Raw genomic sequence first — 16,156 nt, forward strand, 5'->3', positions numbered from 1 at the left:
GGCCATTTAGGTCAACTTATACAGGAAAGAAATTCCTACTACAACATTTTCAATAAATGGCTATAAAAGCAATAAAAGTCTCTGGCTTGAAGACCTTGAAGGAGAGGATACCAGCACTATTCTTCACAATCTATTTTGCTTTTATGTACCTCCTCTGCTAACAAGTTTTTCAGATTTTTCCTGAAATTGGGGCTAAATTTGCCTTTTTGAGGTTTCTACCCACTGCTCCCGATTCTGCTCTCAGAGGCCAAAGAAAATAAATCTAGTCCCTTTGCCACACAGTCCTTCAACTATCATGCCCCTACCCAAGTCTTTTCTTCTGCAGGCTGAAACTCTCCACTTCTTTCTCTAGGGCAAGAGAGATACCAATCATCTTGGCTAAATTCCTACTTGCTCTTAAAACAACCTCTGTTCCAATTTGTACAGATGCAACTCCAGCTGAAGCTGAGACAAATCTCTCAGGACCAAGAATCCCAGTTTTTAAAGATGGGCATCCCATTAACTTGGTCACATAGACACTAAGCCACAAAGAACTGAGCAATGGAACAGGGGAATGAATAGAGTTCAATCTGGCAGGAATAGGAATATGAACGTTTAAAGGCAGTCCTTGGCAGGACTTGAAGATTCCCCCCCCCAAACAGCCAATATTTACTACTCTACCACCATTTGATTTATCCATGATTTTCATAGATACAATTCATTCCCTACCACCCACCTCCTCCCTCTGCAGTTGGGACAGGAAATAATTCCAGTTTATATTTACACAATGATTTAAGGTTTGCAAAATGCTTTTACAACATACTGAAACTGTCAAAGAGGACAACTGGTCATTGGAACAGCTTTTGAAGTTTTGAAGACCTAATCTGGTCTGACTGATAATGCAAAAACAACTATTTGATAATGATTTAGTGCGATTTATTATGTTTCTTTGCAAATAATTGAGCTACATGGAAGGAAGAGTCAAATGCAGCCAATGCTACCAAGAAGGACATTTTTCCACTACACAACACACTCCACCAACATCCTATGTCTCTGGTGATGATTCTTCCCCTTCACACATTTAGGGTCATTTTCACCCACACATGTGCCTTCTTAAAAGCCTCCTTCCTAGGACAACCTAATGTCTAACATAAACATACAAACCCCTGTACTAGCGTTTAAGAGGATCACCCTACATTGACCCTACTTTCTACCTAAATGGCTTTTCCCTCCCACTCCACCAAAAATAAATATAGATACACATATCGTTTTGAATTTTTATTCACTCCTTCAAATTAATTCAATAAATGCCTCCAAGAAATCAAAATTTTTTCCTAGAATAAGAGAAAAATTCCAGCAACACTTATCATAGGAATTTCTATGAAGGAGAAGAGATCACAGATAGCACATTATAAAGGGAAAAAATTTCTCAAAATATATTGGAAAAGGAGAGAAGGTTCCTCAGAAAGTACTCCTTTCACTTCTGATAGTAAAAACTGTGCTAAATGAGAACATAAATCTACATTTGAGGTCAAACTTAAATTTATTCTTTGTCAGTTGAGCCTTTGACTACCGATAACTGCATGTCTCCTATCATCCTGACAAGTCAAAAAGAAAATGGTTCACCTTTCATCTCATACTTTGCCTATTTCACCCTTCTTCCAACTTTCTCCATTTCTCTCTAAGGTACTATCATCTTCCAAGGCACTCAGGCTCACAATGATTTCTTTTATTCATATCATATATATCTAATCAGTATCATTTTTACCTCCCAATTTGTTTCTTTCTCATCTATCCTCTTCTCAAACAGGAAAGAACTACTATCTCTAGTTCAAGCCTTCTTGATTGGTAAACTTAAGTGTCTCACTGTTCTATTCTAATTCATCTTCCATCCATCTGCCAAAGTGATTTCCTAAAGTACAATCAATAGGCAGTTTATTAATCACCTATTTCATGTAAATATACTATGCCAAATAAATACAAACTAAACATAAAGGAATAAGAGGGCGTTAGAAGCTGAATGTTTCCAAAGTCTTCTTGGAGAAGATGGGACTTGGATTTTGAAGAAAAATGTGAATTCCAAAAAGTAGAAGTGACAAAGAAGAGACATTCAGTGCAAAGGCACTGTAGAGACAAGAAATTGGAAATACAAATAGAGGGGATGAAGGCATAAGAAGTCTAAAGACAAAAGAGTACCAGACTGTTAAAAGAGCTTTAAACACCAAATCTGGAAGTTTATATCTAAACCTAGAGGAGACATTGAGAAGTGGTGGTGCTTCAACCTTATCAGGCATGCCAAGTGCTTTATGAAGCCCATCTGGGGCTTTGTTGGCAGAGACACTGGTTTCCTTCTCCAAATCATTTTATAGCTGAGGAAACAGAGCAAAGTGACCTGTTCAGGGTTTGAGGGCAGATTTCAACTCAGGAAAATGAGTTGAGTTCAGACCCATCACACTATCCACTTGGCTGACTCTAGGGGCTTAATATACAGGTGTGAAAATCATTACACACACACACACACACACACACACACACACACACACACACACACACACAAGGACAAAGAATTTATAGTTAAAGTTAGGGAGCATGGCATGGATTAAAATCCAACAGATATTGAGACGAGGTAATCAGACAAACAGGAGGAAATGCATAAAGGTAGTGGTCAACAGCATCAAATGTGACAGACCAAAAAACTTAAAGGATATTATTCTGGATCATTTACAGATGATTGGAAACTTGAGAGAAAATATGCTTCAATTGATTGATTCCATCATAGCCAGAATTTGGAGGAGGGAGGGAGCGTAGGAAGGGAGTAAACAAAGTGGGAGCACTTTCTCAAAGGACTTTAGGTGAGAAAGGGAAGGAAAAATATAAGATGATAGCAAGTGGAAGCAACAGAACTAATAAGATTACTTGTGGATGGAGAAAAAAATATAGTCATGTTTATAGGCAAAGGATCAGTAAGAAAGGAAAATAATGAGCATCTGAAAGAGAGTAAGAATGATATTGAGAGAGGTTTGCTAAAAAAAGATAGGATGAAGGATCCACTTTGGCAATCTCTTCATTAGAAACTGAAGTAAAGACGTGAGGGGATGTGGAAGAAGTGAAAAGAGGTAAATAACCATCCCCACTCTATTCGAGAAATTCCAGGATTAAAATATTCTAATAAGAAATGCTCTAGGATTAAATATAAACTCCTGTGTCATTTGAAACTCTTTCCACATTTCTAGTTCAAAATTGAGACATCCACGTCTATTTAATGTCAAGATTTCTCAATTTAATATTTTCCCTCTTGATATTCTGTGGACAAGTTAGCCACACACAAAGATGCTTCTCAGATCAAATACAAACTCAATCTAGGCAAGATCCATAAATGAAGAAGATCATACTTGGATACAGCAAAAGAGGAAATGAACTGAATACACTGAAAAGTGCAGAAAATTTGGAAAGTAAATGTATGAAAAGGGAAAAAAATAATACATTAAAAAGCAAAGAAATTCTTGTCCTCACCAGAGCAATAAAATATACTACAAAAGCAGGCAACCTCAAATAACCTCAGTCTAAGAAAGAGGCCTAGCTCAGAAGGAAGATCATGGCCAACACAAAGAAAAGGAAGAAAAGAGGCCCAAGGGCTCTCATCCTCCCCATCACGCCCTGTTTTGAGTTCCTTCACCTTCACAGAAAAGGTGAAAGTGGGTCAGAAACGGTCATTCGGTGACCTTTTGGGGGCTCCAGCTTTAAAATAATCACAGTATCTTACCGTCAGCACTGTGTTTGGAGATGACGACTCTTCTGTACATACTGACAAAACAGACAAGGAAGGCAGCTGGGATGAGGGGGAGAGTGCTGGTGTCTCCTTGCCACTGTCCAAATTTAAAGCTGAAAGTCCCAGCCCAAGGTATCCATTGAGTTCACTAGCACTGCTCTGGGAGCAGGGCTTTAAGGAATTCAAGAAAGTGCCATTGCGGAGGCAGGTGGTGCTGTGGAAAGTGCTTGTGAGTTTTGCCGTCTTCTGTTCACTGTCATCCGAGTCAAGTTTGGGGAAGGAAAGAGACTTGATATTGCTCACAGCAGTGATAGGCGGAAGGGACATTTTGGAAGACAGTGACATCTTTTCACAATTACCTAATTGTGGTAAAGTGATAAAGCCGTTGGGTTTGTGAAGGGGCTTGAAATCCAATGCAGCCCTTTCCAGGGATGCCAAGACTTCCTGGTCCTGCAATACAGACCCAGACCCTCCTTTGGGTAAGTTATTGTCTAAGATCTGAGCCACAATAGGCCGAGTTGTACCAACGAGAATGTTTCTCAATTCTTCTTTCTCATCTATAGTTTTTAATTCCATGTTATCAAATGGGTCCTCTTCACATTCAAAGTCAGCAGGGTTGAAGTCTGCCTTCGTGTGGGGTGGGCTGAGAACCTTCTGTTTTATGGCACTGCTGCTGACACGGGTTGGGGTAAGAATATTATTGTGCTGTAAGCTGGCAAGGATGGGGTTAATGGGAGGTGGCATTGTGGTTGGGCAGTGTGTCTTTGAGAAGCCCATTTTGCTGTCACCCTCTGGACCACTCTTGGAATTCACTTTGGCTTCTGTTTCTTCAGCCTTTCGCTCAGCTTCCCATTGAGCTTCCTGGATTTTCTTAATGTCTTCTGCCCACTCAATTGTTTTTTTTTCCAAGGAAAAGTCATACTGCAAAACATAAAAAAAGGAAAACTCATTAAGCACATGAATGCTTTATGTATTTCATACTTTTTTTTAAGGAACTAAAATACTTTTTTTTTGAAAACTGATCACTTAAAAGGCAGATTATATAAAAGTATTTTATATTACTTGATCAAATAAATTTTACATTTCACTCCTTTGAGAAAATTTTATTATAAAGAAAATTAAAGAACTTCTCATTCTCATTATTATATACCACTAAATTGTTCTCATTGTTACCCAAAACTGCTCACAATGTCCCCTGAATGGAATGTACTCTACATTTCTTTATCTGTCCTTTGAAGCCTAGATCAGATACAAACCCTTTTCCATAATGCCTTCCAAAACACTCTTAGTTATAATCACCTCCTTCTCTGAAGTTAGTATCTATATTACTTGACACTTAGCAATGCAGCTTTATACTGTTAATCAATTTTCTGAATTCATAATCTAAGAATGGCTAAGGAACAGTGTTTGAATCCTCATTCAAATTTTAACTTCCTAAATGGTTTATCTTTGGGAAAGTCATGTAACCTCCTGTAAAATGAAGGGCCTGTAAGTCTTGTTCCTCCATCTACTACTTTAATATTCTCAAGAACACAGACCATATTTATTCGTATCCTTAACATCTTACAAATACTACATGCTAAACAAAATATTGTCTAGTGATGATACTAACCAGCTCAACTTTCAAAACTATGGATCTACCTTCACTTAAAAAAAGTATATAGAACAGAATTTACCAAACAAACCTGAAGGAAATTTCTTTTCATTAAAACTGGATTCATTTCAGGGTTCTTTTCAACATTAAGCTTCTTATATTTTAAATAATTTGGGTAACAAAGATTCAATTTACAAATTATTTTCCAAAAAACATTGTATAAGAGGTTTCTTGAGAATAAATAAAGTCTCCATGATAAATCATCAAGACTAAGCAAATAATTGTGCATGCTATTGCTTTCTTCAAGAGTAGGGGGAAAAAAAGAAGAGAAAGAGGATAATATAGCTTAAGGAAAAAGATTTAAAGGATAGTCTATTGGAAGACTGAAACAAAGGCCTGTAGTAATAAGTAACTCATATAGTTCCTATGCCTAATATATAAAATATCTTCTTGTGTGCTGATCTGGCCTTTCTCAGCAATTCGGTGATTAAAACAATTCCAATAGAAATGGCATGGAAAATGTCAAATGCATCCAGAGAAAACTATGGATTGAACTGTGGACTGAAGCATAATATTTTCAACTTTGTTTGCTTTTTCTTGTATTTTTTTTCCCCTTTTGGTCTGATTTTTCTTGTACAATATGACACATGTGGAAATATATTTTAAAGGATTGCACATGTTTAAACTATTCAGATTGCTTGCAAGACATCTTGGGGATCAATCCCTCTACTTCTGTCTGCCTGCATTTTTTATTTCCTTCACAGGCTAACTGTACACCATTTCAAAGTCCAATTCTTTTTATACGGCAAAATAACTGTATGGACATGTATACACATATTGTATTTAATTTATACTTTAACATATTTAACATGTATTGGTCAACCTGCCATCTGGAAAAGAGGGTGGAGGGGAAGGAAAGGAAAAGTTGGAACAAAAGGTTTTGCAATTGTCAATGCTGAAAAATTACCCATGAATATATTTTGTAAATAAAAAGCTATAATTAAAAAAAAAAAATGAGATATAAAGTTAAAAAAAAAAAAAAGATTATCTTGGGAAGGAGGGAGGCTTGATGGAAGAAAAATTTGGATAAAGTCTTCCAAAAACAAACGTCAAAAATTATATTTACATGTATTTAGAAAAGTAAACTACTACTGAGAGAAGAAGAGTAAGGAAAATAAAATATCATCTTGACTTTCTCAGATCTAAAGAAAGCTTGTACACAGATGAAAATTTTCTAAGATTTTCTAGAAATGTTCTATTTCTAACAACAATGTCTTTTGGGTTTGGGAGGAATTCTAAAACTAGAGCTGAAGAAATATATTTGGCTTTATATCTATACACGACCCCTATCTACTAATTAAAATTAGACTGAAATGTGGCATTCAAAAATTGAATATTTAAACATAATGACCTATTAATCCCAGAAACTAGGCTATCCAGGAAAATAAAAATTCTTCTTGGAAGCAATTTCAAATTATGCAAAGTGTCTGAAATGTTCATACCCTTTAACCCAGTAATTGTACTAGTAAGCTTAGGACATTGATAAAAACTCCTATGAACCAAAATGAGACAGCTACATGGAGCAGAGTGCACTGAGTGGCAAATATGGAATGAGGAACGCTCATCTTCCACAGTTCAACTCTGACCTGAGAGACTTCCCAATCATAACATTCTGGGCAAATGACAATGCTATTTGCCTCAGTTTCCTCATTTGTAAAATGATCAGGAGAAGGAAATGGAAAACTACTCCAATGTCTTTGCCAAGAAAACTTCAAATGGGGTATGAAGAGTTGGACATGACTAAACAAACACAGCACAGTATTTACAACAGTACTTTGTGAGATAGCAAAGAATTAGAAACAAAGTATATGCCCATCAAGTTGGGAATGGCTTAAGAAAAAATTGTAGTATGTGAATATAATGGAATATTAATTACTATGTTATAAGAATACAGAAATTATAGAAAAAGTGATATAGAATTAAGAAAAACAAAGTCAAGAAATCAATACGCACAAAATGACAATAAGTATAACTACAAAACAATCAAAAGTGAATGCTGCAGAATCACAAATAAGTAAGCATAGCTCTAAAGAAAAACTTTAAGATGACAATCATTCTATTCATTTGCAGGGGTGGGAGGTCCATTTAACATAAAATTTTCTGAGTTATGTGATGTGTTAATAAATTCTTTAAGAGTAATGAAAATGAGTGTGTGGGGGGGCTGGTATTTTTTAATTGTAAATAATTTAAATTTTAATTGATTTAATTATTAATTTTTGCTTTTTTTGCTGAGGCAATTGGATTGTGACTTGCCCACAGTCATGCAGCTAGAGAATGTTAAGTGTCTGAAACCAAATTGGAACTCAGGTCCTTCTGACTTTAGGGCTGGGGCTCTCTTCACTGCGTCACCTAGTGGCCCTTTAAATGTAAATTAAAAAAAAAAAAACAAAAAACTGATCCTCGATTTCTTAAAAAACATGACCTGTGACTTCATAAAAAACTTTTCCTAGGGGAAAGTCTCATCTCACAAAAGATCTAAAAAGAAAGAAAATATTTGCTAGGAAAATTACTGAATTACACCTTGCCATTTCAACATGCAACAAATATATGTCACAAATTTTAAACTACAAGTGGTAGCATAGCAGTGTCAAATTTTCAGAAGTCCAAAAGCAATTTTCAGAAATACCATTCCAAAAATGAATATCCCCAAAGTGTCTTGCTATGCATCATAAGCAGAGTACTTGTTTCCTTTAAAAGTAAAAAGTAAAAAATCTATCATTCTCCTCACCTCAGTTGGAAAGGAAATCAAAGATGGTAATCTGATTTCTATTCCTCTATCTCCTACAAACTCCAAACAGTAAAGAGAGAAAACACTACTTTTTCCTAAAAACAATTGAATACTGATCCTAAATCAATGAGAAAACTGAAGTGGATAATTAGGTAACATTCAAGCTTCAGGATGCAGCCCCTGAGAGTAGGCTGTTTCTGTTTTAATGGTTTTGTCTTTTCATATAGGAAGATAACATTACTGACCCATGATCATCAAGGGACATGGTTCTGAGGTGCTTTCCCTTTAGTGAGGATAAGTTGCACTGCTGTTTCCCTCTTGTTCCAGGCAGGGTAAGCTTACTGTCTGTAGCCAAAAAACAGAGTAAAACTAACTGGTGTATATATATAATATACATGAAATCAGTAATCATGTCCTCAATTAGCATCATTGTTTAATCCTATAAATTAACCTTTTTGGGGGGAGTGGGGGAGATAAAATGAAGCAAGCATTGCATCATGTACCTTAGCTTATGTACTTAACTTAGTACCCACAACTACTATATAAAGACTGAAAACCCAGCTTATTTTGTTCTCTTTCTCATTTTTTTCCTTTTTGATCTGATTTTTATTGTGTAGCATGATAATTGTGTAAATATGTATAGAAGAATTGCACATGTTTAACATATTGGATTACTTGCTGCCTAGGGGAGGGAAAAAGGTGGGAAAAAAATCTGAAACACAAGGTTTTGCAAAGGTGAATGTTGAAAAAAATGGTAAAAATGTATAATAATTGTGTGCACATAGACTGAAAAATTAGTGGATCATGCTTGTAACTTTCTTAAGTTATTTTAGTTAACAAAAATAACCGATTTTATGGTTGTATCTAACAAACATTTGTGGCTACTGCTGCTAACAAAATGGCTATGCACAATTTACTTTGTATATAAACAATAATTATTTAGTTATATGTTGTCTTCTTCAATGGAATATAAGCTCCTTGAGGGTTGGGACTGTTTTGACTGTAACCCCAACTCCTAGCACAGTACATGATACACATAAGTGAATAACAAAAATTGCTGACAAATGAATTTTCATTTTCATCTATAATCTTTATAAAATATTGCACAAGAGAAGATATCATTGAGGGAATCTTACAAGGTAAACCAAAACCTGTGCCTCAAAGAAGAGGAACCCCAAAAGAAGGGAAATGAGAACTGCTATCTGAGAAGTCACTGCTCAACTCTCAATGAAACCATTCACTTTTTAGACTTTATTTGTGAATAATGAAATGGAAAAAAAAAAAAAAGTGTCATGGTATTCAGATTAACAAATAAAGCTTCCTTATAATCAAGTTGTTTTCCAAAACAAATTAAACTTGCAGCACACAATCAGAAACATACTCTCTTTTGAAAATGAAAAGAAATAATTTAAGAAAAAGAAAGCATTTATGATGCTCAATATTATTAAACTTCTTAAAGTAGCTGTTTTTAAAACAGTCAAAAGCCTGCTAGAAAAGTTAACAGGAACATAGATTGAGGACTGCAAGGAACCTTAGAAGACACTTTAAATTCCACTCCTGCCTCATTTTTCATATAAAGAAATTTTGACCAAGAAATGAGGAAGTGAAATACTCAAGATGACACAGATGACTTGAAGCAAAGCTAGTATTTGATCCAAATAATAGGATTGTAGACCTAGAAGTAGAAGGGATCTCAGAGGCTATCTAATCCAGCTCCCTCATTTTACAGAGAAGGAAATCCAAAGTCAAGTTGATTATCCAAGAAGAAACAGGAAGATATGAGTTTTGAACACAGGAACTCAGATACTCGGATTCTAAGACCAATACTCTTTTCTGCCCACACTATGCAATTTAGACTCAATATCTCAGTGTTCTTCAAATAAACATTTTTATACTTTTATACCATCCTAAACTTCAATGGCCACAGGGCTGAGAGGTTTAATGCCTTCAACCACAATGCCTTCAACACAAAATAGGTCTATATACAGTATTTTAATCACGTAATACAAAAAAAGCAGGTCCTCACTCTTCTTAGTGAAAAATTTTATTTTTTTTTAGTGAAAGTTTTATTAATTTTTTTTAACTTAACTGTCAAATTCTGTACTAAGAGGATTCATTTGGATCCTTGTTCAAATACTTAGCATTGAGCCCAACGGCTTTCCATCCACACTGGCACTGTCTGCTCCACTGACATTAGTCTATCGTCTCACCTCTGGCATAGCCACAATTCTTATCCTCACTTCAGTATCTTTTTTAAATGTTTCTCATTCTTCCCATTCAAGGTTAAGATTGAATCCTCATCTCTGACTACAGATTCAGTTATCTAACCACTAGAGTACTATATGCACACAAACAATGATGATAGCACAAACATCAAAACTTGCCGCATACACCTCCCCCCCCAAAATAAATAGGAAAATCACTGGCTTACAAGTTAGAAGACTTGAATTTCAGTCCTAATTCTGTTACCTACTACCTCTATGACCTTAGACAAGTAATGCATCAATGATCTTTTTCATAAATATCTTCTCTGGAATTTGAAGGCTGAGACCAATCATAGGCACATATTTCTCAGTAGGATGACTAGTTCAGAATTTTAAGTCTAGGCTTTAAATAAAAATAATTTACACTTATATAACAAAGATTACAAATATATTTTCCTTTGTGAACTTCATAACTATCTTAGGAGAGGCTAAAGAAATATTATTACAAAAAATTTTGTGATATATGTTAAAATGTGTAAACATTTTTATACAATTCCCTTGTTGTACAAGAAAAAGCAGATCAAAAAGGAAAGAAAATGAATAAGGAAACAAAATGGAAGCGAACAACAAAAGAATGAAAATGTTATGTTGTAGTCCACACTCAGTTCCCACAGTCCTATCTCTGGGTATAGATGGTTCTCTTCATCATAAGATCAGTAGAACTGGCATCAATCATCTCATTACTGGAAAAAGTCATGTCCATCAGAACTGATCATAATATAGTATTGTTGTTAAAGTGTATGACGATCTCCTGGTTCTACTCATTTCACTTAACGTCAGTTCATGTATGTTTCTCCAGGCCTCTCTAAAATCATCCTCCTGACCATTTCTTATAGAACAATAATATTCCACAACATTCATATACCATAATTTATTCAGCCATTCTCCAACTGATGGGCATCCTTGAGTGAGAAATTAAACTACTGGCCACATATGGTGACATAACTCAGTGGCTAATCTAGGAACTTATTTTATTATTATGCACATTTGGATAAAGACATTGAACGACGTGAGAAATGTATACAGCCCCTCACATCAAGTCCAGTACATTCTTTTCCAAACTTGGAAAAATTACAAAGAATTTAACTGAAAGTTAGAAAGCACATATGAAAATGGCTGAGGTAGATCAAATTTTCCTTATTTTACCATATTAAAAATTTCAAATCTTAAAATCCAGAAAAATGTTACTAAGAAATACTTACTTGTATTTCCCTGACAGCTTGTAAACAATCAGGCAAGGAGAATCCAATAGGCAGACCAACTTTAGCTGGTGTTTTGAATTTGTCTCCTATCTTAAATGGGACATCATCAAGGTAACTGAAAGTCCCTGAAATGAAATAAAAACAAAACTTCTTTAGTTGTGGTCCCATATAAGTTAATTAAAAGCAAATTACCTCCATGCTATTTCAAGATTATTTGTTAGAAGAAGCTCAACCTCTATCCTTGACTAACTGCTCTTTTAATCCCTAAAGTCTAAAAAAAACAAGTGCCAAAGCTATTCTTAAAATCCCAAAGCATATCCATATCTAATCAATGAGGGAAGGAGGGGTAGAGGGGGGGGAAATTCATGTTAAATTGGTGGTGAATTCATAAAAGAAAATCCCCTGAAATACTATACCATTCTAGTTGACATCAAGTTTGTAAAAACATGCATAAGGAAAGGTACTGTTTTATTTCTAGTACAAATGTTGATTTTTACAAAATATATTTTTTATATTTCAAAACAAAGAGTTTTATCATTCCCCCCCACCTCCCCCACCTTTATTTGCCGAGGCAATGGGGGTTAAGTGACTTACCCATGGTCACACAGCCAGATTTGAATTCAGGTCCTTCTAACTCCAGGATTAGTGCTCTATTTATTGTTCCACCTCCCTGCCCCCTTCAACATTTATCCTTGCAGAACCATTACATTGAATTCCCAATCCCTATATTTTTGCCTGCCTGCATTTTTTTATTTCTTTCACAGGCTAAGTGTGCAATACTTCAGAGTCCGATTCTTTTTGTACAACAAAATAACGGTTTAATCATGTATACTTATTGTGTATCTAATATATACTTTAATATATTTAACATCTGATCATCCTGCCATCTGGGGAAGGGGGTAGGAAGGAAGAAGGGAAAAATTGGAACAAGAGGTTTGGAAATTGTCAATGCTGTAAAGTTACCCATACATATAACCTGTAAATAAAAAGCTATTTAAAAAAAAACAAACGAACAAATAAAAAGGAAAGAACATATGTCTTAAAAAAAAAAATTTACCCTTGCAACACCTTTGTGTTCCAAATTTCTCTCCATCCTTCCCCCATCTCCCCTCCCCCCTGGACAGTATATAATCTAATATAGGTTAAACATGTACAGTTTTTCTAAACATTTCCACATGTTGTGCAAAAAGAATCAGATCAAAAGGGGAAAAAAAATAAGAAAAATAAAAAGCAAGCAACAAAAAAGGTGAAAATACTATGCTGTGAATTACATTCAATCTCCATAGTTCTCTCTAGATGTGGATGGCTCTTTCCATTACAAGTTTATTGGAATTGCCTCGAATCACCTCCTTGTTGCAAAGAGCCAAGTCCATCTCAATCAATCAGTCTTCTTGCAAGGTACAATATTCTTTTAGTTCTACTTCACTTAGCATCAGTTCATGCAACTCTCCTGGCCTCTCTGAAATCATCCTGCTCATCACTTCTTATAGACATTAATATTCCATAACATTCACATACTACAATTTATTCAGCCATTCCCTAACTGAAGGGAACCCACTCACAATTTCCAGGTCCTTGCCACTACAAAAAAGGCTGCCATACACATTTTTGTGCATGTGGGTTCTTTTTATTTTTTATGATCTCTGGGGATACAGATCCAGTAGAAACACTGCTGAATCAAAGGGTATGTACAGTTTGATAGCCCTTTGGGCATAGTTCCAAACTGCTCTCCAGAATGGTTGAATCAGTTCACAATTCCACTAACAATGTATTAATGTATCAGTTTCCCTACATCCCCTCCAACATTTCTCATTATCTTTTTCTGTCATCTTAGCCAATCTGAAAGGTATGAAGTAGTACCTCAGCATTGTCTAAATTTGCATTTCTAATTAATAGTGATTTAGAAAATTTAGACCATTTTTTCATATGACTAGAAATGGCTTTAATTTCTTCATCTGAAAATTGTTCATCTCTTTGGACCCAAATGTAAATTTTTCAAAAGGCAAAGTTATAAGAAGGTAAAGACAAAATGAATAAATGTAAACTATTAGATGATTATTTCTCTGGGTTTTGTTTTTGTTCTTAGGACCTATAAGTTTAATGACAACATATTTTAAGTCCTGTCTTTCTTGTAGATGGTTCTATCTGACATGCTTCTTTCAAGGTCTAAACAATATTTTTGCTGAATATTATTTGCATTATCGCCTCATAAGAAATGAGCTGCTAAACAGAACTGAATAGAAGGAATAATGTATTCCCACATCTCGTATCTTATCTTCAAGTTCTAAACTATACCCCATAGCCATTTTTTTAAATTGGCCAGTGAAAGGTTTGCCTACTAACAACAAAAAAGTTTAATTACAGTAGCTGAAAAACATTTTCATTATCTGCTGCCATTAAGAAATTATTCAGGGGAAGCTAGGTGGCGCAGTGGATAGGTACCAGACCTGAAGTCAGGAGGACTTTAGTTCAAATCTTATCTCAGATACTAACACTTCCTAGCTGTGTAACCATAGGTAAGTCACTTAACCCCAATTGCTTCAGCAAAAAAAAAAAAAAATTATTCCAGTTAATCATAGAGACAGGAAGACCTACATATTTTAAGTTAAAATTTCTCTTATGGATCATTTTACTGACTGGCTACTTTCATAAACTAAATCATGGTTTTATTTTGCTGAAAAATATTCTGGTTATAGGCTGTTGGTAAAATGAGTTGTTCTCTTTGGTTGTTGGGGAGAGTAGAGAGGGAAGATGGTACAGAAAGTACTGAACAAGGAATAATTTCATTTCTTTTCCTCCTTGAATCTACCCACAATGAACCTATCCTACTTAAGAATCTTGGTATTTTTCTATTTAATGTGTGCAAGATGTTTTAATTAATTCTAATTTGCTAGGCTGAATGTTTGTTTGTTTTTTTATAACTTTTTTATTGATAGAACGCATGCCAGGGTAATTTTTTACAGCATTATCCCTTGCATTCACTTCTGTTCCAATTTTTCCCCTCCCTCCCGCCACCCCTTCCCCCAGATGGCAAGCAGTCCTTTACATTTTGAATGGGTTGCAGTATATCCTAGATACAATATATGTGTGCAGAACCAAACAGTTTTCTTGTTGCACAGGGAGAATTGAATTCAGAAGGTATAAATAACCCGGGAAGAAAAACAAAAATGAAAGCAGTTTATATTCATTTCCCAGTGTTCTTTTTCTGGGTGTAGCTGCTTCTGTCCATCTTTGATCAATTAAGGCTCTCTTTATCGAAGAGATCCACTTCCATCAGAATACATCCTCAAACAGTATCGTTGTTGAGGTATATAATGATCTCCTGGTTCTGCTCATTTCACTCAGCATCAGTTCATGTAAGTCTCTAGGCTGAATGTTTTAATTCATTTGCCAAGTCCATTAAGATTTCTAAACATTTAACACTGGCATTGGTACTGTGAGCCAATATTTTCCCAAAGTGAAATAATTTAGGATATAATTTAAATCAATATACAAAATGCTACAGAGGAAGTACAAAATTCTTGGGGATAACACCCCCCAAAAGAAGCAATCTAGCATCTCCTCCTGCTTAGTTGTGGTCTATAGTATTTTAGACAAGCCAGAGATGAATCAGATGAATCAGACTTATTTGAAATGAAACCAGGTGCCACTAGGCAAAATGATACAGTGAAGACACTCGATTTCTGGAACCAAAGCACTTAGTTTAAATAGTAACTCTGCTACCTACTTATTACTTAATTTAATCTTGAATAAAAGTTTTTCCTTCCAAATATAAGGTTCATATCCAAAGTTAAGTAGTTCTGTATTCTGAAGCAAATAAAAGAAATTAGTTGTATGACTGTGAGTATTTAGTCTCTCAGGTACAATTTTCCTATAAATAGATGTCACCTGCAAAGTACTGCATTTTGTACATATATGTAGCTTAGGTCATATACTATAAAAGCAATTGATTATCAATTTGAGAGGTCTTATACCTTCAACAGAATAAATGCTTTCTCCTTGTGCTCTTTAATACAGACTAAAACCAAGGACAATAGAGACTGACGTCTCAAAAACAACTATCAACAAAAGCTCAGTACAACACGTCAAATGAAAGTGAGTTTTCAATTACATAGAATTTTAAAAACTTAAATTTAGAATTCAGAGCACATTTCTCTCAAGCTATAAAAATGAATTTTAAGTCAATGCTAGTTTTATGGTAGTATCACAAGTAACTTAGTATTTATTCCAATCAGAAAGTGGCATTTGATATTTATTTCACCATTATAAATCTTTCTATTAACCTGAATATGTCACTGAAAGTCAATTTTATTAGGCCTACTACAATTATGCAAAGCTATTATGTACTTTATAGGCTTGAATCTCCAATATTAGCTAAAAACACAATTCCCCCTTCCAAATTTCACAAAAGTAGGAGCAGAAACTCCAAGAAGCCTGTGACAAAAATGTGGTTCTAAAAAGTAACTGTATTTTTAAAAAGGACCTGCCATCCTACATGTGCATGCTTTTGCTCTGCCTATATCCTATATGTAGTATGCAAGGAATCTATTTCCTTCATAT

At 35.0% G+C, this 16,156-nt stretch overlaps 1 protein-coding gene across 4 annotated transcripts in view; it reads right to left on the bottom strand.

Moving 5' to 3' along the window:
- UBAP1 (ubiquitin associated protein 1) overlaps positions 1–16,156 on the bottom strand; it is a 104,961-nt gene that overhangs the window by 3,928 nt on the left and 84,877 nt on the right. For 3 of the 4 annotated variants that reach the window (XM_051965904.1, XM_051965910.1, XM_051965897.1), the window contains exons 3-4: positions 11,597–11,721; positions 3,743–4,669 (exon numbers count right to left, since the gene is read on the bottom strand). In XM_051965904.1, coding sequence (XP_051821864.1) covers positions 3,743–4,669; positions 11,597–11,721 — 1,052 coding nt within the window. The remainder of the gene's footprint in view (positions 1–3,742; positions 4,670–11,596; positions 11,722–16,156) is intronic. The other variant, XM_051965914.1, reaches the window with a different exon arrangement.

This window comes from Antechinus flavipes, chromosome 1 (assembly GCF_016432865.1).
Source record: "Antechinus flavipes isolate AdamAnt ecotype Samford, QLD, Australia chromosome 1, AdamAnt_v2, whole genome shotgun sequence".
Classification (NCBI taxonomy): Eukaryota; Metazoa; Chordata; class Mammalia; order Dasyuromorphia; family Dasyuridae; genus Antechinus; species Antechinus flavipes.